Source organism: Falco naumanni, chromosome 1 (genome assembly GCF_017639655.2).
Source record: "Falco naumanni isolate bFalNau1 chromosome 1, bFalNau1.pat, whole genome shotgun sequence".
Taxonomy (NCBI): Eukaryota; Metazoa; Chordata; class Aves; order Falconiformes; family Falconidae; genus Falco; species Falco naumanni.
In genome coordinates this window covers 108,454,977-108,482,825 of record NC_054054.1, presented here as the reverse complement: position 1 = coordinate 108,482,825, position 27,849 = coordinate 108,454,977, and the positions used below count along the sequence as shown (strand labels likewise).

At 40.9% G+C, this 27,849-nt stretch overlaps 2 protein-coding genes across 6 annotated transcripts in view; one reads left to right on the top strand and one right to left on the bottom strand.

Annotated features, from left to right (window-relative positions):
• PIGL (phosphatidylinositol glycan anchor biosynthesis class L) overlaps nt 1-1,227 on the bottom strand; it is a 62,115-nt gene extending 60,888 nt beyond the window's left edge. The window contains exon 1 of the mRNA XM_040617202.1: nt 914-1,227. Coding sequence (XP_040473136.1) covers nt 914-1,181 — 268 coding nt within the window. The 5' untranslated portion in view covers nt 1,182-1,227. The remainder of the gene's footprint in view (nt 1-913) is intronic.
• A 1,919-nt stretch (nt 1,228-3,146) lies between these two features.
• Nucleotides 3,147-27,849, top strand: part of NCOR1 (nuclear receptor corepressor 1) — a 75,335-nt gene continuing 50,632 nt past the window's right edge. For 2 of the 5 annotated variants that reach the window (XM_040617067.1, XM_040617036.1), the window contains exons 1-6: nt 3,183-3,314; nt 17,442-17,619; nt 19,326-19,465; nt 21,637-21,832; nt 24,206-24,388; nt 26,288-26,401. In XM_040617067.1, coding sequence (XP_040473001.1) covers nt 17,512-17,619; nt 19,326-19,465; nt 21,637-21,832; nt 24,206-24,388; nt 26,288-26,401 — 741 coding nt within the window. In that variant the 5' untranslated portion in view covers nt 3,183-3,314; nt 17,442-17,511. Of the gene's footprint in view, nt 3,315-3,903; nt 3,994-14,703; nt 14,723-17,441; nt 17,620-19,325; nt 19,466-21,636; nt 21,833-24,205; nt 24,389-26,287; nt 26,402-27,849 lie in introns of those variants that run through there. The other 3 variants (XM_040617041.1, XM_040617050.1, XM_040617059.1) reach the window with 3 other exon arrangements.

Genomic DNA, 27,849 nt, shown 5'->3' with positions numbered 1-27,849 from the left:
TTATTCAGGAAAAAGTGATGTGAAGAAAAGCTCAGCCAGCACTGACCCAGACCACACAGGCTGAGGAACCTCCCCGGAAGTTCTGAAGAACAAACTAGACATCTGTCTGCAGCAAATGACAACACATTGATTCTGCCTTCAGGTTGACTGACCAACAATGCAACCTCGGGTTCCCTTCAGGCCTATTTTTCTGAGATTGGGTTGTCATGCAACTGTTATTTTTAGATGTGTTTCAGCAAATGTATCATTATGACTTTAAAACTGCATCATCCAAGCAAGTCCTCTCTCTACCATACAATGGAATTACAAGGAGATGCCAAAAGGTTGTGCTAAGCAGCACCTTTGTACAACTTACAGACACTTCAGCACAGTGTGAAAGTACCTCAGTGCTGCAACTGGAGGTCAGATTATGAAACCTCTGGCACAAGGTTCAGATGTGGGAGATTTTGCTACTGGGTGCAGTTGCAGAAACGCTGCAGAAAGTAAGTTTGACCAAAGCCACCAGTGTGTGGCAGCTCTCTGGGCTGCGCAGGATATGATGAGGGTGCACTAGGACACCAAACCGCAGATGGATGGCAAGGCGGCTCCTCCGTGGTGCCACACTATCATGGCAGCACAGGCCCAGAGAGCCATGAGGCTCAGCACAGCAGTGTGTGGCATCACAGTGACATCACACGTGGTATCGCAGCCCAGTGGGGTTGCCTCACGCTACCAGCACCGCTTGCTGCTCCGAAGCACTGACACGTCATCACAGCCTGGGGCTTACGTCACATCACGAGGCCACGGATGGGATGACATCATGGCGGCTTTCCCATGACATCACGGGCAGGAAGCGCGGCCCCTACGGGCAGTCGCGGCGGCACCTCGGGGGTGGGTGCCCCGCCGCTCCCAGCGCATCCCCCCCCCCCCTCACCTGCGGAGCAGCACAGCACCGCGGCGCGGCCGCCGGCCCTGCCCAAGCCGAGCACCGTGGGGGCGAAGAACATGGCTTCGTCATCAGGGTGCGCAGTCACCAGCAACGCGCGGACGCCATCCGCCCGCGCCGCCGCCGCCCTTCCCCTCGGGGAGGCGCGAGCCCCGCCGGTCGCGTAACGGCGCCGTAAGCGTCGCGCGCCACCGAGCAGCAGCGCGAGCAGCAACACCAGCGCCGCCGCCCCCCAGCCCCACGGCCCCGCTGCCATAGCGACCGCGTCGCGCTGCTCCGGCAGGAACCGGCAGGGGCAGCGGAAAGCTTCCGGGGCACACAGACTTCCCCCCCCCATACACACACGCCTCCCTTTTCTACCCCGCCTCGGGGCGGGGCCGCTGCCGCGGAAACGTGCCCCGGCTCGTCCCGTGCAGGGCTGCCTCCGGAGGAGGGGCGCACCGGGGGGCCTCCCGCCGCGCTGCCCTCGCCGGGCCTGGCAGGGTCCCAGCGGGCGAGCGGAGCCCCGCCGACGGCGTCTGAACAGGGGCCCTGCCCGTGGGGGGAGCCGTCGTTGCCCGGGCCCTGCAGCACACCAGCTGACCCTGCTGATACGTTAAGAAGTAACTTCATAGTGATAAAAGTTGAGCTTTTCAGCGTGTACCTTTTATCCCTGCGCTGTGCTACAGTGGAAGAGACACGGGTTAAGGGAAACCTCAAAAGCAGGGCAAGAGGAGCTTATCTTCAGGCACATTCTGCTACCTGCAGATCTGGCTATCCCAAGTGTGGCTGCAAGGGGGAAAAAAAAAACAAACCAAAAGGCAATGTTTGGATACGTACTAGAAGTAGAGTCAACCATTGGAGACGGTTGCAGAGCAAAAGGAGACAGGAAGTAGTAAAATAAACATGAAAAAGTCAATTGGATACATGATGGCCTGGAAACTGCTTTTCAAGACAAACAGGCAATATGGAAGGCAAGCATATTAAGTTGGCAATGGTGGAGTGTGTTGGGTAGGTTAAAAGAATGAAATAGTGAAAACAATTCAGAGGAATTCAGTATCTGAAGAGCAGCTAAGACTTCAGAAGATGTATGCCTGACTTGTCTTCATACTTTTATTTGGACACCTTAAACTTCCAAGTGGATAGAGGTAGTCATCAGCATGTGTTGGGATTAAAGACTGCAAACACCTCAGCCTGCAGCCTGTCATGTCACCTTAACGTAGCACTTTCAAGAGTGGAATCAGCTTCTGTAATAACTACATGCTTAGTACAACACACATTTGCCACAGGGTGAGCCCCTGCTTTATTCATCTGAATAACTAATTGTGTGGGCACACATCCCGGCAGTGTGGGATAGGACTGCTCGTGTTTAATAGAAATTTTAACAGTGAGATAATTTAATCTTGCCTAATGGTAACTCTTCCCCCCTCATAGTAAACCTGACGAGATTCATTTGTGGTCTCAGCACATCTGGAGTTACGTGTTCTCAGGTAAAACGCCACACAGTTTTGAAACATCTTACTCAAAAAGCAGGGAACATTTTACATACTCTTCAGTCATGGGTAGGGGGGGAGGAGGAATAAAAAGACATTTGAGATCTTAAACCTCTCACATTGCTCAGAAGCCGCTGGTCGCTAGAGGCGGAGGCACGGCGGCAGGCACGGCGCGGGAGTCTGGCGGGCCCCGGCGGCGGGGCCGCAGCCCGGGGGCGGGAAGGTCCCGGGGGTGCCGGGCACCCTTAGGGCGATGCTCCAGGCCCGGGGCAGGCTCCCGCCCCCCGTGGCTCCAGAGGCCCCTCAGTGGCGCGGCCGCGGCCTGCCGGCTCCGCGGGTGCCCGCTGAGCCCCCTCTCCGGGCCCGTTACCAGTTTTTATAATGTATATCGATTCATCCCTAACAAGGCGGGGGGAGAGCGAGGCGCTGCGGCTCCGGTCAGCGGCATCAGCGGCCGGGTCCGGCCCCTCGGCAGCGGCTGCCGGTGGTGGCGGGAGCCGCTCTCAGTCCCTCGCTCGCCTCATGGCGGCCGCCTCCCCTCGGCCCCTCAGCGGAGAGGGGGAGGGAACCCTTCCCCGCCGCACCGGCCAGCGGGTCCTGGAAGGAGCATAGCAGCCCACCCTCTCACCGCCAGGCACGCCCCCGGCTTCTAGCGAGCTGGCGCTGCCAGGGCAGCGCTGTACACCGGTATGGGGGGAGGAAAGGGCGAGACCCCACCGCCGGTGAAAACCACCGAGCGGTGGCGCCGCCGTTTGTTCGACAGCTGCCAGGACCTGGCGGTAGGAGGCGGAGCCCACCGAGCCGGGGGAGGGCAGGCAAGATGGCGGTGGCTGTGGCGCTGAGGTTGAGGTGAGACGCCGCGGCCGTCCAGCCCCACCAGAGCCTGCCGCCCGGGCCGCCCCAGCGCCGCGCTGTCGGTAAGGGCAGGGGGCCCGGCGGGGCGGCGCGGGGGAGCGGCGCGGCCCGGTGGGGCAGCAGGGCCTAGCGCCTCCACTGTGAGGAGGAGGAGGAGGAGGGGGAAGAGGCGGGGGCCCCGGCCATCCCTTCCTCCTCCCTCCTCACCGGGGAGAAAGCCGCTGTGGTCCCCGGGGGGAGGGCGCTGGAGCCCGGGGGGGGTCCTTGGGGGAGCCGCCGGGGGTGGGGAGGTGGGCGGGTCAGGTGTGGGGGTGCGGCGGGGGGTGCCCGGTGCCCGCCGGGTTTTTTCTCTGTTGCCGCTGTTTGTGTGTGGGAAGGGCCGGGGGTGGCCCTCAGCGATGGCCCTTGCGGGGAAGTTTTTGGAGCAATCCCAGAGGAGCGGTGTGTTGGGTGGTCATCCCTGGCCTGTAGGTAGGAAAAGTGCAAGTTAAAAAAAAATATAAAAAGAAATTAAAATAAGGGCCAGTTCTTCAAAATCGGCCGCTTGGACGCTGGGGCAGGAGCGCGGGGGCTGCTGAAGGCCCCCTGCACTGGGGGCTGCCTGCCCCGGCCCCGCCTGGAGTTGTTGCTGATGCTGAATTATTCCTATAGGACTTGTAAACATCCCCAGCTTCTGTCAGCTCTGGGCTGCCGGAGGGCACGATGGAAAGTGGCTTTTTCTAGAATGGTTCTGACTTGATGGTAAAGAACTTTGTGTTTACTGATTTTTCTGTACTTAAACCTGTCGGTTGCAGTTAGACAAGGTTCTTGTAGATGGACGTACATACTGTTAGTGTTAGTCAGGCTCAAGTAAGTAGGTAGTCTGAACACTGTTGTTGTCTAAAACCTTTTTCTTCTTGTTTCACAGATATGGTCTTAACAAGCATATTAACTTTTCATGACTGTAAATATTGGTGTAACCTAAGAATAATAAAAAAGATCCCAAACAACTTACTACAATGAGAAGGGGATGTCTAGTTCTGAAGATGGCTTTGTGGCAGCATCCTTGTATTATGCAGTATTTTTAGGTATAGCACTGTAGTTATGAACTGCTAGAGCTCAGGCAGGGATTTTTATTTGAGGCAGTATGATTTGCGGGGGAAAAAACGTTGCTATTATAAAAAACTTTATTATTGTGGTAAGTAGGATGGCCATGGGCACAGCATAAGCGGACACATAGCGTTGTGTCACTGCACATGAGGACCGTGCAGATCTCTTGCAATTTTGCACTGGAGTTTTATTCTGCAGAATGTTGTTATTCCTGATTAACTAAACAGCCTTGACATTTGGAAAGGAAGTATGTAATATTTGAAGTGGGTTTCTAGTTAGCTGAAATCTGGTATCTTGTTTTGGGGGATGAAAGACCTTCATGCTTATCCCAAGGAATCAGAAGTTCAGAGGAAACAAGGCAGCTACAGTGACCCTTTTTGCAAAAGCATGGTTAATTTTTTCTCCATATTGCTTTTCTTTGTGATACAGTAGAGGCTGCTAAGGAAAACAAGTTCTGTTGTGCTTTATGTGCAGTATAATTCACCAATTTGGAATATACTTTTGATATTGGTCACTAAAATACCTCATCTTGTTACTGAAGCATAGGAAAGAGCAGCATTTGGAATTGTGTTTCTAAGAGTTACATTTTTTAAATTGTGGCAAGAATGTGATAAGTGTTTGCTTCCACAAGTGTTACCTTCTCTCTAGCTTGTTAGTTATTGTACAAATCAATTAGAAGTAATTATCCAGGTTGAAATTACATGTGCAAAATCCAAGTGTATCTACTTTTCTATGTTGTGCTGCCGCTGATTTATTTTAAATACACTTCATCTCCTGCAACCACTCATTTTAGTTGCTCTTTCTGGGCATACATGTCTTTTGTTGTCATCTAAAGGGATCTAGAAAACTCTCTCAAAAGCTGTGGTAAAAGTAGGGACAGCCTCTAAAGCTTCCTTTCAGTTTCTTCTCTGTAGTCCCCTTCCAGTGGTTTTTTAACCTGCATCTTCTAAGTTATTTCATTTCTCAGTTACAGCATGAGTGAGAGATGCTCACAGGAAAGGAGGCTGACTCTGCTTCAGCTACTGCTAAATGTGTGAAAGTAACTGAAACAATCTTATGTATTGGAGAACAATATTTTCCTTTTTTTGGTATTATGTTCTTAATACTGGCATTTAACTTACTCTTTCAAAGCTTTCAGCCAAAGTTTTGGTGAAATGTTTTATTCCTCTTCTTTTATAGTTGCCTACAAAATGGTTTTAAAGAAAGTTTTCTTGCATGATCAGAAATACTATTTGGAGTTCAGGTGTGCACAGCTACTTAAATTTAAGATTTTAACAATTTCATAAGCTGGAAGGGATCTGTGCCTCATGCAGGTGCTCTGCAACACAGTACAATCTTGAGAACAGACTAGTAACCAGACAGTGGTTTCATAATGCAAACAAATGTTTCCTGGATGCCAATTTTGAACTTTTCAAGTCATTTATGTTCTGTAGTCAAGTATGAATCAGTGTTTCAGATGACAAGCTATTAACTGAACGTGTTACCTTGTCTCTCTACTGTAAATGTTCCAGATAAAAATTCTGACCTATGCAGGACTGCTGTCTATTAATATTTACTTTGTGCTATTTCTACATTATGCAAATAGCTAGGAATGTGCTGAATATATCTTCCATTTTAGTTTTTCTCTCCTTCAATGATTCTCCATCTAGTAACAGTGTTTTGTGATGTTTCCTTCCTCTTCTGTGCTAGTTCAGTGTTTATCCACCATCTGTTAAATGACTACTGTGTTCTGGGCCTAGTGGGGCTTAAGTTAAATGAGTTGGTATGCATACGGAAAGCTCAGTCTTACCTTGAAGGTATGTTTCCTCCCAGTATCCTAAGAAAGGTTTCTGTGTCCTTGAATAGCTTCACATCTAAGCTGCTCGTGTAATGTTGCCACTCCCAGACTGATTTGATATGCAGTTTTTTTCTTCAGGGTTAAGGAGGATGTTGGTCTGTGTGGTTTTGAAGTCGGTGACTTCACCTGCTTATGATTTCAAAGGGTATTGCAAAATTACGGTACTGTATTGGCACAAAGATGCATCAGCCATCTCTGAAAAATCCTATTGTTCGTAACTCTCAGCAGTAAAAAATTCAGAAATGAAATTTTTCTGCAGGCAGATTACTTGGGACAAACTGTTGACCAGAACTTAAAAGTTCTGTGCATGTTGAGTGACTAGTCTTGGGTAAAACTGAAAATGGAAATACAAAGATGGCGAGGGAAATAACACCTATAAATGAAAAAGGATGAAGTAAAGTATAACATATACTTAAACTAATACGGTGTTTCTTTTAGTACGTCCTCTTGAGCCATACATTCACTTGTGCCTTATGCTGTGCTGCAGGGAAAGTGGATTTGGCTAATTCTCTTTGTAGTCTTTGGAAGTGTGAGGCACGCTAGTCCTGTTGGGAGTTGAAAACAGCCGCAGTGGCATTCCCTGGCTGCAGGGCACAGGCCACACGCTCCACATGAAACGGTGGGGTTCCTGGGCAGAACCTGGGGCCACACTGAAAAGCGGATGCTCTCTAAATGGATTAAAATGCATTCACGTTTCAAGGAAGATGTCTAACAAACGTGAATATAAATCAACTAGGAAACCTACTGATTCCTGTCCTGTTTGTCAGTGTTAGAAAGCTAAGGCCAAATAAGTTCATTATATGTTCAAGTACTGTTCGCCACACTACATATGTATATTATTACAGTTATGCTGTACTCTTGACTTCATTAATAGTAGTTATTGGGGGAGGAGGGGAGAGGAATTTGTTTAAATAATAAAAAAACCCCGTATATACTTGGTTATTCACTGTAGGGTTTTGTCTCAGGTTCATATTCTTCAACTCTTGTTTCTGCTTTTATGCTCTCTGAAGTGCTGTGCTGACAGAGACAGGGTGTCTGAAAGGTGGGAATTCTCCCATACAATCAGTGTAATTTCATGGCTTCACTTTCTTGGAATGTCATTCCCCAAACCTTTCTTAATAAATGTGGTCACTTATCTGTTTGATTATAGCCATTATTTGTATAGGTGCTGATGTGTCACTGTGGTCTCAAAGATCAGACTTAGGCATATCTAGAACCTTGAAGTTCTGTTGTTTGTTTTTTTTTTCCCCCCACAGATATAAAGGTTTACTTGTACCATTTGTAGTTCAAGATCTTTTCCATTCTTTGTTTTTTTCTGTGACCTAGAGGCTGTTGTGTGAGTCTCAATTGGAGTTACATTTTTATATATTGTTGCATTCCCTGTGAAGCAGAACATCTCAAACTTAATCATAAATGTAGTAACAATAAGCTTTGTTTCCAGAAGGCCCTGGTGTACTTCCTGTGGAGTGTCTGAATAGACCTAGGCATTGCTCTTAGGTACAGTAAAAAAAAATTCGTATTTTAACCTTATTTTATTTTTAGCTAAAATCTGGACTTGATTTTATCTGAACCCAGTCAACTGAGGAGACGGATGAGGCTGATAGTTTGTCCTGAACACTTCTTTATAGTATGTGGTTTCTCTTACACATTGTAGTTTGTGGAGCTATCGGTTTAGTCATTATGAATTAGTCAAGTAGTATTTCTTTTTCCCAACCAAAGCTGCTTTAAAAAGCTGCCACTACAGATATCCTTTTGATAACAAATGAAAAAAAGAAGAGGCTGGAAACTTAAAACTGTAACCACATAGATTCTTGCATGTTAGATGATGTCAAAAGCAGTTTTACCTGTAGACAGATTAACAGGGAAAGAATAAATTCATGTGCAGTAGTTGTTTTTAAAGTACCTGTGCTTTCAGTCCAAGAGGGAGAAACAAAAACTGTTTTGAAAGAGTATTTTATCCATAGTGTATGATATTTATTAAGTTTGAGATCATCATGATTGTTTCTAAATCATATGTGAAATGGGAGGAAGGAGGTGAATTTGAGTAAACCTCAATGAGTTGGTGGACACTAACTCATGAGCAAGGATGACTTGCTGAGGAGGGTTCTCATGGTTCTTATTGCTGCTGTTTGCATAGCATCTCTTGAACGTCTTGCATGCTACAGACTGGTACACTGGAGGATGCTTGGGTTGGTTTCTGTTCCACCTTAGTTTTGTGGGTGAAGTTTGAAGGCTTCAGTTGATGTTCCATGACCAGTTGAATTACTCCTGTGGCAGGGACAGGGTCCTTCAAAAGGCGTAAGGTAGATGTCTGGGGTTTGGGAACTGTTGCAGTTATATCAGAAGCTTCTTCCTTTGTGAATGAGAGACCTTATCTGTGCAGTGTTTGGACTTTGTAGGGTTTGCTTTGGACATTCAGTTCTGTAGATTCGGTTTCTGGGTTTTGGCTTATGAAAATTTTTTAGGGTGCATGTTAGCTGCACACTATTTGCTATATTGGGACAACCAAGAACAAGAATCTGGTGTTGCTGGGAAAACCAAAATATGTTTTCAATGTCTTTAGGAAATAAGCTCTCTACTCTTCTATTACATACTTTTAAAATCAGAAAACCTTGTAATGTTTATACTGTTCTTTGGTTTAAATCAGCGATTAGTGGTACTTTCAGTCAAGGAAATGTCTACATCCTTAATTTCCATTTCTGCATGAAGGGCTTCCTCCTACCTCTTTTGGATAGTTTTGGTGTTACTGTGACCCTCCTTGGCAGAAGGGAGCTGGATAGGCTCCTTCACAATCTGTGAGTGCTATTCACAGTTTTATATCCTCTATAAAACTTAGAAGAGGAGGTTTCCTCCCTCAGGAATTCTGTGTACCCCAGTCTGTTAGCATTTTAACTGGTGAGCAGATGCTGAAAATATGTACCCTTATTTGAAATGTATACACTCAGCACCCCTCTCTTCCTTTTTTTTTTTTTTTTTCTATTTTGTTTTGTGAGGCAAGTGGGCAGCAATTAGAAGCCTCCGAAGATGTCGTCATAATCTCAGTTTTTCCTATTATGATCCCTCATATAATATAGCAAAGTTGTGTATAGCCTAGGTCTTGATATCATGTATTAGCAACTTTTCTTTAAGATCATAAATTACAGGAGAGATTAAAATAGAATTTCCTGGAGAGGAGTATCTTGTCAGCTGAATTTGATCGACCTCATTTTGGTAGAGCACAAATTCTATTTGTATTTGTAGTTACCTAGCAGGAGAGAGAGAGAGAAACTGTTATTTTAAGATGAAGTGTAACGAGATTTGGCAACAGTTTGGTTGTAAATTGCATATGCAGGCATGCAACCCATATTCAACTTCTTGAATGGCAACAAAAATTGTTTTGAAGTACTCTTTAATACATACTCAATATTTAATGTTCCAAAACCTATTACTTAAGTACTTGAAGGAGTTAGTAGTCTGTTAATGGAAATTTTTTTCTATTAAAATTTGAAGTATAAAATCCTACTTTAATTTTTTAGCTATTGTGATGCAGATGGAAAAGTCTTGCTAGTATAGACTATATGTGACATCTTGAATTGATGGCTGTAATGTTCCTTGACTTCTGTCACTTACTGTAATTGGCTGAATTAAAGTATACCATGCTTACGTGTCATGGAGAATATGTCAGACAATGTGTAGCATAATTGTGAGTTAATGCTTTGGACATTTAGAAATAAGATGATATTATACACTAGTGGAAATTTCAGGAGTGTGAGAAGGGTCAAATTCAGATGTTAGGGCTTTTCTTAACACCTTTTTTTCAGATACCCCCATTGCTGTATTTATGACTTGATTCCTACAACATTAATAATTAATGGAGAGAGTGTTATTTAGTGTTGCTAGCAAAACATAGCCCATGTAGATCGTAATTTTTTTACTGTATTTCTAGCAGGGATAGAAATAGCAATTTTTACGTCAACCTTGTGAGTAGATGGCGTGCAACTATGTGAGATTAAAGTTCTCAGGAATTTATGGTATATTGTAAATATCTGTCAAAGAAGAAGGAAAGGCATTTGCACATGCAGGATTGTCATGGAAAATTCAGCAGTTAGTTGGTCTCAACTTGGAGAAAATATGTTCATTGTTTCTATTCATTCTAATAACATATGCCCATATGCTTTGACTATGAGCTTCAGAGTATTCTGCAACATAAAACCGAGTGGAAAAAGATTACAGAAAGTGTGGAAGAGGTCCTGAGCTTTGAGGATGATGTCTGTGTTCTGCAAAAATGGGAAGCACAGTATTCTGGAACATAATTTCAGTAATGGCTATTTAATCGTCTTTAATTTCAGTGTTGATCTATTAACAGTTTTTGCTTGTAGCATGCAGAGTCTTTCATCTTTTGGGGGATATGCCCAATGGATTTTCATACTTAAAAGCACACCTGTAACTTTGGATATTGTAACTGGAGTACGCTCCCTTCAGTTCTTTTTTAAAGCACATTATCTTGAATCTGCTCAGGCATCATCCTTCTGGTAGGTTCTTTGAAAACCCTGTCTCTGTTATGATTGTCCTGTGTAATGATTCTGTAGCTGATTTTCTCACTTCCCATCCCATCCCAAAATACTTAGCAGAACTTTGTAAAATTGACTTGAACGGTTAACATAGAACAGTCTGAATTCAAACTTCTTTTATTTGTCACCAATTTTTTTTCGTTCTTTTTCTGAGTAACTATAAGACTATGCTGATAATTGGACATTAAGGCAGTGACTGAAGGACTAATAACTGCTCTTGAAGTGTCAAGTGCTCTTTTAGTTAAGACTTCTGGAATGCTAAGTCAGTCCTAGCTTGTAACAGTACCCGTAATGTTCTGAGCATTGGAGTTTTAGATGGTAACACTTAGCCTTTTATTGTGTCTGTTAGTTTGAATAAATAATTTTTTTATATGGAGGTTGGACCTGTTAAGCTCTTGTTAGAGATCTGTCAGAAATGTGCATGTTAGTATGCTCTTGTGTGTGGCATATCCCCAAGATGCAAATTTTATGTTTTTGCTTGAGTGTTTGAACAGATTTATGGTTATCTGACAAAATAAAAAATATTAAGAAGACTTGTTTTGCCAATCTAGCAATACTCTTGAAGGGTTTTGCTTATGTGACTCTCTACTTTCTGTTATTGTATGTGAGTTGGAGCATTGTGTTTTGAAGGTACAGTGCATAGGTCTGTAATTCATGAAATCTAGTTATTGTGGTTAAATAGGTTGGTCCTTAAATGCGGCCTCTTCTGGTTTGTTTATTTTTTATGAGATTGTTTCATTACCTTTTTATAAAGTGAAAACACATAAAGAATTATTCACAAGGATTGGTATCACGCTTTGGATAAGCCTTTTGAACCACTGCTGAAACAGCCCGTTCACTCTTCATTTTCTCGATAGAGTAAACTTTGAATAAATATTCCTGAATTGATTTTGTGATTTGCTGTAGATCCCCTGCATAAGGCAGAGCCTTCCTTGTTTTGCCATAGGTTAGTTACATCAGAGCTCAATTTACTAAGGCTGCTGATCTAAAACCAAAATCCCCCAACTTGGTTTAAGGCTTATATGACTGTAATCTAATTCTTTGCGCTCCTTATATCACAATTATTTTGCTCAAATACAAGATGAGGAAAATTCCCAAAAGGGTATGAAATTTAATTAGCAAATGTTGGTTAAGTACTTCAAGATGGCATGAAAATTACTCTAAATGCAAAAGTGTTAGCTTGTTTCGTATATGTGAAGAAAAATTCAGTCTACCCATGAGACTGATCTTTTATCCGTGAAGGTGATTGTAAGAGTAGGAGACATGGGGTGTTCCACAAGCAGTGAGTAGGTGCCTCTGCCACCCGTCTGGCCTCTCGGCCCCTTCCCTCCTGCTGCTGTAAATGTTTGTGTGGCTGTGCATTAAGTGGTTTGGGCGAACTGGCCTGCTAAAAGCAGTCACGGGTTTTGACCTGCTGTATTTTCCCAAGTGAAGAACTGCTTTTCTCCAGCAGTGCTAATTTTTGCCTGCTTTAAGTGCTGCAAGACACAGGTCTGATTTCTGATTCAGTCATTGACTATTTCCTGGGTAGTCTGATAGATTTCTTAACCTTTCTGTGACTCATTTTCCCGTGTGTCTACTGAAGATAGTACGTACTGCTGCTTCTTTTTGAAGCATTTTGAGATCTGGAGATCAAGAGATATTGTTCAAATTAATATTACCTCATAGAAACCGAATCTGAAATTACACTATAACTGTTGCTATGATAATACCCAGTCCTAAATTATTTGTAATTTGCTCAAAATTCTCCGCGTATGACAAATTGTAAGTGCAAGCAATAGCTTTTAAGGGGAAGTCTGAATTGGATCTGTTCAGTAGTTTAAGCTGGCCAAAGAGAAAAATATTGTCATACCTTTAGAAATAAACATCATTAAATCATTTCCTTTGCCCAAGAAGCTCAAATTAGCACAGGGCCCAGTATCTGTCCACAGTTCCTGAAACTTACTCTTGTCACGGCTTTTTCTCAGCTAGGTATCTTTAGACTTCTTTTTTGACTCTTTGCTCCCACTTCTCCTGTAATTTTAATATTTTTTTTTGAATGCCTATTTGACACTACTGGGTTTCCCCATCCCTTATATGTTTTACCACAGAGTCTGGGGATGTCAGTGAAGTGGGGCACTACAGCAGAATGTACTGGGTTCTGAAGTACAAAACAAGAAATATTTTTCTGCTCCTTCTGATTGTCTCCATGTACTGCAAGACAGCAAATTCGCCATCCTGGTTGGGAGCCGTATGAAAGTGTTCGTGGCCTAAGTTTGTCTTTGTGAGACTTTTAAGGCAGAATTCCAAAGTCTGTAACAGCTCTTGTAAATGTTTGTGTGAGAAACCTTGCAGAATAATGTGCAAAGGTCTGAAAAATAGATTCTTGCTGTCATTGAGTGAGCAGGGTTGGAAGCTGATTTCTTGTATTGTAATTTGTCGAGGGTGCTGAAAATAAAGATGAGCAGCCTCTGTTTTGGCAGAGCAGAGGGAACCAGTAGGAGGATCAGAGAGGCAGAGAGAGTTAATAGTGAGAAGCTTTAGAGGAGGAATCTGATTGGATTTGAGTGGAGCAAGACTAAGTTTGTCATGACTGATGGAAGGATGCAGCAGCGAGGAAAGCCCGGATGAGGTTGTTTACAGTCTACACACGCTGTTACAATTTTATGCAAAAAACCTGCTGTATTTAAACACAATCTGGACGTATGGACCTTGGAGAGGTTACAGCAGGAAGCTGGCATTGCCCTCACTGACCAAGGAATAGATTGATTAAGAATTATGTACGTCTGCTGGATATGTGCGAGCAGATGCTGAAGAGAGGCGCAGATGTTTATAGATGAAAGGTCATAAGGTTGCCTGCAAAGAAACAAGAGCTGAAGTCAAGTACTTAAATTCACAATTGCAGAATTAAGGTAGTAAGATGGGGAGAGATGAGCAGAATATTGGTGGTAATTCTGTTATCAAATATTGGCAAAAACTCTCCCACTGCATGCCCCCTCCCCATATGGCAGAAAGTGTGAACAAGCTCATAATGTAGGAGACTGGGAGATAAGATGGGGTCTCCAGGGCATGTAGGGAGGTCAAATTAGGAGCGCGTGCAGGCACGTGTGTCTGTAGCAAGAGAAGGAGGCTTAGAGGGTGGAAATACTGTACTTTAATGGCATTTTACATGTTTTGTACTACCGTGTTGATTTTGTCTTGAAAGAAATCAGATCCTATGCAGAATCCCCATCCTTTAGTTCCCTCCCCACCTTCTAATTGCCAATATGTAACCATGTATTTTCCTCTGCTGTTACTGACCTTATCTCTTCCTGCTGTTGTGTCATTTATCTTCGGGAGGAAGAATAATGCAACCCCACCATTTCATGTTTTCTCTTTTTTTTTTTTTTCCCCTCTCTTCACTTTACATGTCTCTTATGGACCACGATTATAACCTCTAATGCTGTTTCTGTTGCCTTCCTCTGTTGACAGCTTTTATTTGTTTCACTTTTTTTTTATTATTAATTTTTATTACGATGCTACTAACGTAATCATACTTGCAGTTCTCAGTAGGAAGGCCATTAGACTGAATGTTTTCATATGTATTATTTAAAACTTGGAGGTTGTGTGATAGGGGGTCTGAGTTAACATTGTTGGATGGATGAAGGATGTTCATGCTTGTGTGCCATGCCCCCCTCCTCCCCCTCATCTTTCCATGGTAGGCCAGAATCTGGAGAGATGGGCAGGACCTCTCATGGCTATTGTCTGTGAAAGTTTCTTGTATCAATGAAGATTTCAAGGCTCAGTTTGACACAGTCCTAGCAATCTGTACGCTAAAGTTCTTGTGAATGGAGAAATAGCCTTTTTAGCATTGTACAAAGTGAGTGTGGATTGACCTTTCAGCACCTGGGTTAATGATCAACTTGTGGGTTTGACTGAATATTAAGAAAATAAAGAGATATAACTTGACAGAGAGAAACTAGAAAGGACCTTGAATCATGCAGTAGTTGGCCTATATTTGTGTGCGATTTTTCAGGTGGGTGCTCTCCTGATCCCCTCTTCATTTCCAGATTCTTCAGATCTACCTGTCTGTGGTGAGCATGTCAGGGAAGAGAATATGAACAGGATGGGTATTTACTATTACTTTCCCTGAATCTGGTGTACATTTCTGGGTCCCTGTGCCTCGGAACAGGTACCAGAGAACTAGAGAAGGTTTGGAAGTGGTTGACAAGGAACAGCCAGGCAGGCTAGGATTCTTCAGCATAGAAAAGACACACTGGAGGGATATGATCAGTATTTACAGAATCACATGTGCACCAGGGGGAAAAAAGAATATGAAATAGATCTGTTTGCAGGTCTATTGATCTGTTGCAATGTGGAAACTAGAGCTATCAAAGGAAGGTGACAGGTCCAAAATGAATAAAAGCTGATGGTTTCTCATGCAAAGTGACACTAAACTGGAAGTTCTTGCAACAAGCAGTTGTCAATGCTGAGAGTTTATACTAGTTCAGAAAACAGCTGAACAAACCAATGGAGGAGAAAGCCATTAAGAAATCTTAAACAAAACGGCTCTGACTCAAGGAATCCCTGAGCCACAAGCTGTGTCTCGGGGAGCCAGCAGAAGGCTGCAGAGTTTGTTGGGAAGGTATTGGTACATGCTTCATAAATGGCTGCTGCTGGCCATTGTCAGTCACAGCATATTGGGCTAAAGCGAGTTTTGGTCAGGCCTGGTATTACTGTCTTTATTCCTCACTACCATTTTTAAGGTGTAGCAGACATATGGATATATAAAATCCAGTTAGTCATTTTCCATGTTCTGATGAAGCTTGCATGTGAAGCTGGTGAGGTAGCATAAGTTAGGGCATCAGCAATCCACCAGGCTAAGATTTTTACTTTTGTAACCTTAAATTGTTTGAGTATCCTTATATCCTGGAGCCAATTGTTCATTTAATAATAAATGTTCACCAGGCTGTGATTGGAGTAGTTACTACATCAGTAAATATTTGATTGAGCTGACAGCTATATGCCATAGTTTTACATGGACTTTCACAGAAATTGAGAGAGAAAAATCAAAGGTTTTCTTTTTGCTGTGGTTTGGACTTAGGAATACATCTGAGTGTTCAGGTACTATAGCTTGCAACTATCACAACGTGTATTAGCTCAAACTGCTTGCTTCCTGACACTGCTTCTTGATGAAATGGAAAGCATGTGACTCAGACCTATTAGACCATCACGTAGTGGGTAAAGATGTACTGTAATTAATGCAGTATGAATGTTGAAGCATAACAAATGTTAATGGTGAAGAATTCTATGGTAGAACTTGACACTTGGATATGAATTATAGGTACTATAAAGCATACAACTAGTGATCTGTAGTATTGCTTTGAAAGAGAAACTAGTTTTTTCTTTGATTCTTTGTATCTGAAAATCAGATTTAAGAGAGAAATCTAAATTTGTCTCATTTTTTCTGATAGTCCAGTGTATGTATTTTTTTGGAGAGGTAGGGGGGGAGCCCAACGTGAGACAAACTTTAATATGTTTGTATTGCTCACTGTGACTGATCCTTTCCTGAGCTGATTTTGTCTATTGACTGTTAATGGAAAATTCAGTTCAGAAGTATAACTTTACATGTGATGTTTGTGAAAGGCTGCAGATTAATGTGCTTTGAAATGAAGCCATCTAGGCAGGGATCAACAGTTACTTTATTTGAAGGTCTGATACGTCTGTTAGGCTCTGGACCAGAGGCTGAGAATTTGTTACAGGTCTGATAGAATTCTGTAGTTAATACATAGGCTCCCAAGGATTACATATTTTGAGCTATTAGAGAGAAATATATTTAAAATATATATATAATGTCCTGCTTTTTTTGGTTAGGGCCATGATTTACCTGCTGAAAGCACCGGTGGGTGCAGTGTTTAGTCAATGTCTTCTGATCTTCAGCAGCTGCAACTACACAGCTTCATAGATGCTTGGACTTTGTTAGTGAACTTGTCTGGATTTTTTCACTACTTAAAATCTTCCCCAGATCAGTACACATTTCACTGTTCGCTGTTAATCTGTAGCTAGAGAATACAACAGAGGCAAAGTAGTCACTGAATGTTAACTGAGCAGGATTGTTTCAAGGCTTCATAGTATATTCAGTTTCTGGCACCCTATGAGACAAACTATGTTAGTTGACATGGTATTGTTTTTTTTTTCTTTGTGACTGCCTTTTTTACTAACTACTTCTGTAAAGCTGCTGTTAGATGGTTATAGTATTTTAGGGCTTGACTAATACACTGTGGTTTAATGAACTGTAGGTGGCATTCAGTAAAGCAGCCGTAAATACCTGAATCTGAAAGTAAGAAGCAGTTTAGAGAATCCAAAAACTCTAAAAGAAATGAAAGTAAACTTCATGTTCTGCTAAAGAAAATTGCTGTAAATAAAAGGTCTATCTATAGACTATTGTAACCTCTTTAACATTTATTTAGTGACCTACTTTTTTCTTAAAATCCTCCTAATTCAACTGGTAACTGGTAAAATTCTGTATTCCGCCAATATAATCCTCAAATCTTTGTGTAGACTATGCTGACATGTCTCATTTTGAGCCCATTTAAGACCCGTTAACATGTTTCAGACTAGAATAACCTATTAAATAAATACATCAGGAAAAAGCTTTTACTGGTAATGGTTGTTTTGCTTAGGTGACTATGGCTGTAATGTATTGTGAGTACATCTGGTACTTCAGTGCTTATCAGTGATCTTTTTTCCTTTAGGCGGTTTCCTAGAAACATGATTGCTTGCTGGTCTTGATCTCACAGCTTTGTGAAGACTTCTTCTCTGATAATGTCAAGTTCAGGCTACCCTCCTAACCAAGGAGCGTTCAGCACAGAACAGAGTCGCTACCCTACTCACTCTGTCCAGTACACCTTCCCCAGCACCCGACACCAGCAGGTAAGGAGACATGAGGGTTACAAATTTAGCAAGAGTATAATTTGGGTGTTTGCTGTACCAAATGGGATTAATATTTTTTTTTAAACCGATGTAATACAAGTCATTCATATTTGAAAACAGTGGAGTTGCAGACCAGTACACCCTGCTGAGGAGAGCTGCTGCCAGTGTCGCTTAGGTAAATAGTTGTGGGATGGGGTGGTTTGGTTTGCCCTCCTTTTTTTTGCTGAAAGCACTGCATTTTGCTTCAAGATTATATATGTATCTGCTTTTTTACTTGTTTTTTGACAGAAAACTGAGTTTTTAAATTCTGTATCTTTATCATGGGGAATTAATATAAACTTCCTGGTTTTATCATTGGTTTCTTGTACTTTGAATAAATTTGCTAGGGATTGTGATCATAAACTTTTGTTGTAGTCTTGGTTTAATTTATTAATGTTTAGTCATCATACTAAGTTTGTCCAATGTAAATGTGGCAGAGTCTGTATGCATCGATAGCAATAATGTTTCAAGAATGTGCAAATAATCTGTCTACAGTTAGTATGCATTTAATATGAATGCAGTGTTCTGGGTGTAACAAATACTTCGAGAGTCTGGACTCTTGAGGCTGTTGTGGGTACTAAATTTTTATGGGGATTTAATCTCTTTTTTTAGGCCCAGGAGCGTAAGAAGTGAACCCATAGCCATCTTTCCTTCTTCAGTGTAAGGAGTATTGGGCTAGGTTCTCTATAAGTTAAATTTAGTGCTTGACAAAGTCTGTGTGCAAGGTGGAGAATGTGAATCTGAAGTGTAAAAACTTGCATTATGCTCTCCATTTTGTCAAAGCAGATGTACTAGTGCTTCCAGCTAGGTGTGTTCTGCTAGCCAGAATTGAGATGGTGGATTTCTAAGAATCTCCTACTTAGTCATTTCTGCTGAGTATTCTGCTATCCTGTGCTCTCTATAGCTTGTTAGGCTGTGGAGGACTATCTGTTGGCTTTAGAACAGCTCAGGTTTCCCTTGTTTAATGAAATTCTCCTTCTGCTACAGATACTTTAGACGTTTTGTTCTACTTACATGTTTGCAAAAGGAAATTTAAGAATTGGAGCTTTTTGGCTTGCTCTGTATTTATTTTTAGATAACTTGTAAAAACGAAATCTTATGGGTAATGACCTGTTGTGTCTTGTAGAGCTTCTCTTCGGTTAATGACAGCTGCATATAATTTTTAAAAGCAGGTTGTCAAAGACCTGTATGTACAAATAAATTATCTTGTACTTTGCTTTAATTTTAATTTATATCAGTCAGAAGATGCATCTTGTCTGACTCTTAGTCCTAGTTAACAGTGTCTGATACAAAGAAGTCTTGAGGTGATAACGGAAGAAATTGTCTCAGGGTTGCTGAAATACGTTTTCATTTTACCACTTTGTAGCTGGACGTGCAAAATCGATATTAAAGGATATATTTTTTAAGGACATTCTGCTGCTGCTGACTCATTTATGTTTTGTTGAAGCTGTTAATAAATTAGGTGAAGTATGTAATCTCTTTAAAGTTCATTTAGAACTTAGAACTGCCATTTACAAACTTTATTTTTTTAGGTGAAATAAGGCTTTGGTGATCTGGTCTTCGTTTGTATTTATTATCTTTGGAAATGATAATTCTGTGACACCAAATGCTTTTGATCTGTCTTTTGTACCTTTGTTCTTGTTTACATGGAAGTGTGTTTCATTTAGGAATTTGCAGTTCCTGATTATCGTTCGTCTCACCTGGAAGTCAGTCAGGCAACCCAGCTCTTGCAGCAGCAGCAGCAACAGCAGCAGCAACTTCGGCGCAGGCCTTCCTTGCTTTCTGAATTTCACCCAGGCTCTGACAGGTGAGGATGCTGTTTTTGAAGTATATGAACATGCATCTTCTATGAGTCTGTGCTTTCTGTAAAGTTAGTTTTAACTTTACTGAATTTAACTGAATAGAAAGGCTTTTGAGTTCTACAGTTTTTTGTCTAAGTACTTGACTTTATTAATTGGTGCTCCATTGTCGTAACAGTGCCGGTCTCCTGTGTTTGAGTGTTGTAGCTGTTGTGTAATTCCTCAGTTCCTTTGGCTTAACTGATACATTTGTTTTGCAGACAGGAAGTGACAGTCCGCTTCACTTTTCCCACACCTCTCCTAAAACCAGTAACTTCTGAGAATCCAAGTGCATATTACAAACCTTTTAATGCTGTTTAGGCTCAAAGTGTGTGAAGCTTGTACCCTTGGATAATTTTAACTTACTGGGTAGAAGCAACAAGTGCAAGCGTTGTTACAGTGTGAATATTACCTGTCATATGTCCTAGATTAGGCTTGCTTGTTCAACAGATGGTATCTGTGTGGCTGGGCAAGTAAGAAACAACAAAGTTAATTGAGTATTTGAGTTGTAAGAATTGTAAAACGCTGAAATGTGGCACAAAATGGACTTCTAGGCACAGGGAACTAAATGAGTGTGTGCTGCTTTTGGTAAGACACTTGACAGCTTCGTATCATTTGTTCTAAATACCCTTTTTGTCAGTCTCATATACCATTTCTGTCTCTGTGTAAGTAGATACGACTGATCTGGGTCCAGCAGGTTAACTGAGGACAAGTGTAGTGAACAGCTACAGTGAATCATACGTTGCAATTTAGTTTCAGATTGGTAATATCCTACTTGTCAGTAAAATGGGTTACTTCATGGTGGCAATTGATGAATGTTCAGCACACATTAGTGTATAACTGTAAGGTTGATAGACTCAAGAAGGTTTTCAGACAGTGTCAAGCATTCATATGACTCTATACCTGAAGAATATTGGATGTACTTGGAAAACCAAATTTAGAAATCAGAATACGAATAACTGGACTGTAGGAAGTCAGCAAAAATATGCTTCTGTTTAGCAGAGAGGTTACTATGTGATTTATGCGCCTCAAATCTTTAGCGTATTGGTATGCTGATGTACAGTTGTAAGCAAGTGTTATTGCTTTTAACAACCTCATGTATTTTTGTCTTGAACTCTTGGTAAGTATATCTGCTAGTAGCAACTTTATATGCTGATTACTGCTAGCAGTTTATTTTGGCTATAACTGAGGTAACTGGTTCTGAACAAATACCAATGATGAATGTTATGTAAATACTGGTTTAGCTTAAAATCTCATTAGAATATTCCCAGAAATAACTTGATGATAGTGAAATCTGGGGCTTGCGTATTCCCTTCATCTTGTGTCACCAAAATGTCAGTAAGGCTCTATTTTTATTGCTGAGAATCCTAGTAGCGTTTAGAGTTCTCAAAACTTCAGTTTATAGCAGAAGTAAATCTCCCCCATCCCTCCCCCTGCATTGTAAATTTGTAAATCTTATTTAGTAGTTCTGGCAAAATACAGGAAACTGCTGTCATCTCTTCAGTGGCACTTCATAGGAAGATGTTGAAGCTTATGCAGTTCTTTTATGGACATCCTGTGCATTGCACTGTAAAGAAGCTAGTGATACTGTTCTTTTGCATTTTTCTGAGAAGGAGGAGTTTTTAAATAACTCGTGGTTTCAATCAGTGGCTGTTTCTGTCATTTAGTAGCATTTTAGTAGAGATCAAGTTCCAGATAGACTCATGGCTCATTTCAAGCACTCTGTGTATATTTAAAAGTTACTTGAATGCAAAAATGAAATAATGGAGCTGTTGTGGCCATCTGTGTTCAGTGGCTGTAGTACTATATTTATCTCATGGTTTGTTTGTTTTTTTTATAATTTGAATCAGAGCTATGATTTGAACAATATCACTGTAGCAGTGTTAAGTTTCTTTAAGGGTTTGTAATGATAGGGATGCGTTTAAACAGTGTCTTTTTAAGACTGAAGTTAATTTTCTCTTTTTCAATGTATTTTAACTGTTGTATTTCTGAAGATCATACTTAAAAATATGTCTGCCTTACTGTTTAGAGGGAGTTTCACTAAATGGCATCTCCTGTACATTTGAAAAGGGTTGAGGAACACAAAATAATTTTCTTGTAATGTAAATATATATTTAATATTTTGTCTTCTGTATATTAGGCCTCAAGAAAGGAGAACTGGATATGAACAGCAATTTCATCCAGGTCCATCTCAGACGGATCATGATTCACTGGAATCTAAGCGACCACGTCTTGAACAAGTCTCTGATTCCCATTTTCAGCGTGTCAGTGCAGCTACTGTCTTGCCTTTAGTACATCCTCTGCAGGAAGGGTTGAGATCTGCGGATATTAAGAAGGTAAAGCCATTTTCTAATATGATGCTAAAGATGTAACTTCCTATGTTACAGTGAGTTAAGAATTTTTTTTCTGTTAGGTAATTTTTTTATTTGTTTAGGCTCATTCTTGAATCCCAGAAAATTAATTCTACATACTATTACAAACTGCTCACGAGTCAGTGTTACTCTTTTATAAAAAGACCAAGAAGATAAATCTACCTCAAACACAGTAAAGAGACTGGAGTTCTGAGTTGCCCCTACACACTCTTTAAGTCATTAAAACCTCAGTTGCAAACATTACAGTATAGTGCATGAAATATTTCTGCTTTTCAATTGCAAGCTGCTGGCAAATGCAAGCAAGTCCATTTTTTCTGTAATTAATATTTGTACTGAATGGTTGAAGTACTCCCCTCTGCCCCCTTTCCCTTTTAAACATTTGAAATGAATCTGCTTATTTATGTAACACTAATTATACTTGTCACTGGCTCATTTTGGGTAAATCTAGGACAGTCTAGTTTGGTCGGGATATTTTCTATTGTAGATACTGAATATTGATTTGAGAAATTTGTATAGAGCAGACAAATGTCTCTTAAATGAATATTTAATATCTTCTCTCATGCATGCACACAGCTTCACACATCAAAAAGCTGGTGCATAATGGGTGTGACTTCTGAAGGTGAGCTCTCAGGTCTCTAAATTCAGATAATCTTAAAAAAATTTTCACCATGTAGGTTCAAAAGCTAATAGGCACCAGGATTTAAAAAGTTGATTACTTGCCTTGCTTTCTCTCTACCATTCCTCTTATCATGTGAATAAACTCTCTGTGAAGTAAAATGATAGCATGTGATTTCTTAGTAACTTGCTCTGTTGCATAGCAAAGATGAGATCAAAGTGGATTGAAGAATCTGAGCCAAGACATTCAATGTGAACATGCTTGCATGTAACTGAATTTTTATCCAGGCGCTACATATGGAAATCTACTGTCTCAATTTAGAAATACAGCCTAGTATTATCTTGAGGAGAAGTGGCATTTGGACGCGTCATCTTTCAGGCAGATTGGCTTGAATGAGCGATCTAGTGTTTGCCAGCTAGGTAGTCATGGAGCATGATGGTCTGATGACATAAACAAAGACAAGGTGCAACAGTGCTGATAGTAGAACATGAAGCGCGTTGGAATATGTTGTTTGGGAACAGACAAAAAAGCAGAGGCAAGAAAAGTGAAAGCCAAATGAATAGTGTAACCTGTTGTCATGGTTTAACCCCAGCCAGAAACTAAGTACCACACACTAAGTTTCACGCTTACTCACTTCCACCCACCCCCAGAGGTGTGGAGAGGAAAATTGGAAAGGAATGTAAAACTCGAGGGTTGAGATAAGAACAATTTTATAATTAAAATGAAATGGGGGTGGGAGTGACTCAAAACAATAATAATAACTATAACAATTACTATAACTATAATAAGAACGACAATAATAATTATGAAAAAGAGGGAGAAGGGGAGAGGAATAAAATCCAAAGGGAAAGGAGAAAAAACAAGTGATGCACAATAAAATTTCTAACCTCCCGCTGACTGATGCCCAGCCAGTCCCCAGGCAATGATTGGCTGCAGCCAGCTCCCCCCAGTTTATATACTGAGCATGATCTATGGTATGGAGTATCCCTTTGGCTAGTTTGGGTCAGTTGTCCTGGCTGTGTCCCCTCCCAGTTTCTTGTGCCCCTCTAGCTGTCTTGCTGCCAAGGCCTGAGGAGCTGAAAAGTCCTTGACTTAGTATAAACATTAACTAGCAACAACTACAAACATCTGTTATCAACATTATTCTCACACAAAATCCAAAACACAGCACTGTACCAGCTACTAAGAAGAAAACTAACTGTTCCAGGTGAAACCAGGGCACCTGTCTTCTCTTAAGTCATCACTTCTCTTTAGTCCTTTTATAACCACAGCTGACTCCAGATACGCTTTATCAGGGTGGTCATGTTTATCTTCAAGAATATCCTCATCTATACACGTGCAGAGTATTGAGCACTTGTTCTCAAGTAACCCTTGCTTTAAAGGAGAAAGATAGTGTTTACAGTTATGAAGACACGTTTTTTAAAGTGAGATGTTTTGATCCTCATTTTGGTTTCAAGGTTTGGTTTCAATGTTGAAATGTGCTGTTATTTTTAAAGGTAGACTGTGAAATGGGCTGTCAGTTCTAAAATATTTATAGTGTTAATAATTTGAAATATTAAGCTTTAACTTAGCTCTTCAACAGAGATACAGATTAACTGGAAATTCTTTTTAATTCACGCATGCTAGTTTGGTTACTGAACACTCACCTATGTTATCAATATGACCAAATCTCTCTCAATTTCTCCCCCACACCCCCACCCCATCTCCTGTCCCCATGAAAGGACCCATCTTTTGGAGGAAAACATGAGGGACCATCTTCTCCAATTTCTGGTCAGCCTTGTGGGGAGGACCAAAATGCTTCACCTTCAAAGCTGTCAAAGGAAGAATTGATACAGAGCATGGACCGTGTAGATCGCGAAATTGCGAAAGTTGAACAGCAAATCCTTAAACTGAAGAAAAAGCAAGTAAGCATAGCAGACACTACTGTTTTTATCTGCCACTGAAGAAGGTGTGGAAAAACTTCATTTGTTGTTGTTGGTGGTGAATTTTTGGTTACGTGAACCAACTGAACAAGTTAAAAAGGGAAGGTTATGTATATGATTTTGTTAAAACATTTAAGTGGATTGAACATCACATAGCTTCAGGCGTTTTTGAAAGTAGGAGAAAGCCACGTAGGAACACCAACAGTGGATGGCTTTATATTTTAAACTTCTGTTAGACGACTAGTGAAACAAGGGCACCATGACTGCAGTTTCAGCCTTAAAGATGACTGCTGGGTGAGGGGAGGCTGTCATCTTTATTCTTTCTCAGTCTGTGCAAGGGGCGAATCCCTTGCATGCATCTCCAAAGCCAGTGCTTGTACAGAAGTCCCTGGATCATCTGCTTTCACAAGGGCAAGAGATCCTAACATCTGGAGCTAAGGTCAGCGTTGGGGGGAAAGTGTAGTAGGAGGGGTGCAAGTAAACAGCGCAGAGAAATAAAGGAGGAAGTATCACCTTTTTTGGTATGGTCCTGGCTGTGCTTTGCACCAGAGCGCTGCACTTCAGCCTTTGGAAGCAAAGGAAATGTTTCCTGGCAGTAGTTGTTGCCTTCCCAGTAGCTGTTGTGGCCAACTAAACCCACCCTTTAATCTAGGCATCTGTTACTCCTTGGCAAAAACAAAGTCCTTGTCGTCTTTTCCTTTTATGACTTTCAAAGATCCAGATAGAAATAGTGCCAGCATTATGTTTTTTAAGTGGGAACTCTGTAGGAAATTAGTTATGCTATAGGATTTGTTAACTTGTAGGTCCAGGATAATAAATAGACAACTATTTGGAGTGATATGTTTTTATGGTCTGGAAGCATTTCATTCCATCTGAATTTTAATGACCTGTAAAGTGACCTTCAGCACAAAAATAAAAAAGTATGTCATTAAATACCTGGCTGTGTGTTAAACGATGCCTATCTTTTTGTTTGTTTGTTCACTTTTCCACAAAATCAGCAAGTACTATGCATACTATCTATGAAGGTTCATTTGTGCACATTTTTACTATGATTTGACTTCTTAAAAATTACAAAGTTGTCATTGCCTGCAATAATTGAGCCTGCTTATTAAGGCATTCTGCAAAAATTTTACACTTTGAATTCTTATGCAGAAATGTAGCATGTTCTAGCCAGTACTGTAAGATGGGATGGATCCCTAGTGTCAGTAGTTCTTTGTTGCATGTTTGTGGCAGGCATGGATGAAGGATATTGACAATTAAAAAAGGAAGGTGTCACTGAACCAGATTTATTTGATGTGAGAGTGTGTAGTGCAGCAGTGTAGTAGCTAGGAAAACATTACAGGGTGGGTTTTTTTTGCTGTTGGTATTTCTTGCTTGTTTGGTATTTTAACAATCTTGGAACTTCAATGCATGTGGAGTGGTTTATTTCTGCTGTGAAGTATGTTTAGAATTATGTTCTCTGCGGAGTGTTAGAAGGACTTTTGTGCTTTGTAAACAATGAGATAGTAGTAGTAATAATGACACTTGAATATCTACAATAGAAAGGCAATTTCCTCTGCGAGAAGGCAGGTTTGGTGTAACTTTCTCTGAAGTTAATATTTTTGTTTAAAGTTACATAGTGATAAATTCAAAAGTCACTTTACATGTCAAGCTGAAACAAGTCTTTTTTAAACAGTTAATTTGGTTTACCAATAGTACAAAAAATAGTCTTGTTATCGTCCCTATTGGCATTAAAACCATTTCATTCATTCCTTGTCAGTTAAAAGGAGAAATAACAGGCAGTGCTAACTGTTGATCAGATGCATATTTTATCTCTGGTGACTAATTACTGGTAAGGGTAACATGGTGCGGATGGCTGATTTTCTTTCTTTCGTCTCTTAGCAACAACTTGAAGAAGAAGCTGCTAAGCCTCCAGAGCCAGAGCGGCCTGTCTCCCCTCCTCCAGTGGAACAGAAACACCGCAGTATTGTCCAAATTATTTACGATGAAAATCGGGTAAGCGTGCTTTTCAGTTGACTGAGTGTAGCTGTGAATCTGACCCAATGTGCTAAAACTCATTGTGTCTTAACTTCTGTGGGTCAGTTTTTGCTTCTGCTGTTTTATTGATCTGCCCTTTTTATCCCTCTTTTAATACTTATTTACTTATTTAAATGAAAGATGCTTGCATGACATTTTTATTCTTGATCACAGGATTCTTCTATCTTGTAAGCCATCTAGGGAAGCACATCTATGTCTCTCATCCCTAGACCCTTGTGTTGAGATGTTTAGATATAGATATGTATAAACACACAGAGAGGTGCACACACACGTATGTATATATAGACAGATATTTGTATGCGTGTAGATAGATAAATTAAAAAAAAAGCCACAGAAATTTATCTTGTATTCTCTTTTCCTTACATAAATACTGACAAGCTTGGCTGAAGACCCAACATTTAAATTAACTGAAGGGGAAAAACTGCCTATGTTGTAAGATTCTGTGCTTTCTTTTTAAACTCTGACTTCTGGCTCTTAAGATCTAGATAAATGAACAGATATGAAGAAGTAGTATATTGGTGAATTGTGAGCTTGCGTTGCATAAGTCATGAGAAAAGTACAGGCGCTCAGTAATATTGCCAGAAGTAGCAAACTGCTTCCTGCCTTTTTTTTTTTTTTTTTCCTGGTAGTTTGAGATTAGGATGTTGGATATCTGCTGGTTTTGAGAGTAGTATGGTCTTTTGTGAGAGGCTTATGTTTGTTTAATTTCCCGATTTTATTTTGTAGGTTAGAGAAACAGCTAACTTCTATTACAATAGTCTATTTTTGAAAATTTGAGGTGGTAAAAACCTGCAACACAATACTAGATTTTTTTATACAGTGGAACTTTGTCTCAAGTGTTCCATGCAGCCTGTTCTCCCCTTCCCCCAGTTGTCTGTGAAATTTGATGTATTTACTTAATACAGGACAGTAGGGCAATTATTATGTTATAAAAACTGTTGTAGCCAATGTACAGCAATATGTTTACTTCTGGTTACAAACCAGTTTTACTGTTTTAAATCTCTTTCATGCTATAATGTAATAAAAATTATAAAACTCATACAATCACCTAACAAGACAAGCTGAGTTGCATGTTGAGTAGTAGGTAAAACTGTGAGTTTGAAGACACCTTAGTGGGCTGCTGTGCAACTTTCTCTGCTAACTGGTTACACGTGGGTTTTACAACAGAGTTTTTAACTTGCTGTTGCATTCCCCACATCGTGTACGTGTCAGTAGATGTGGAAACCCATTTTTATGTTGCCTGTGTCAGTGTATAGTTATCTGTTAGCTTCTGTCTGTGTAGCTGTTGATATAGTGTTCTATATCCAAAGGCAATTATTAAGCTTAATGCATTTGTGAATCCATTTAGCACTTGGTTTGAGTTCTCGTGTCAGGAATTACATGTACTGCAGAATGGCAGAGTTGAT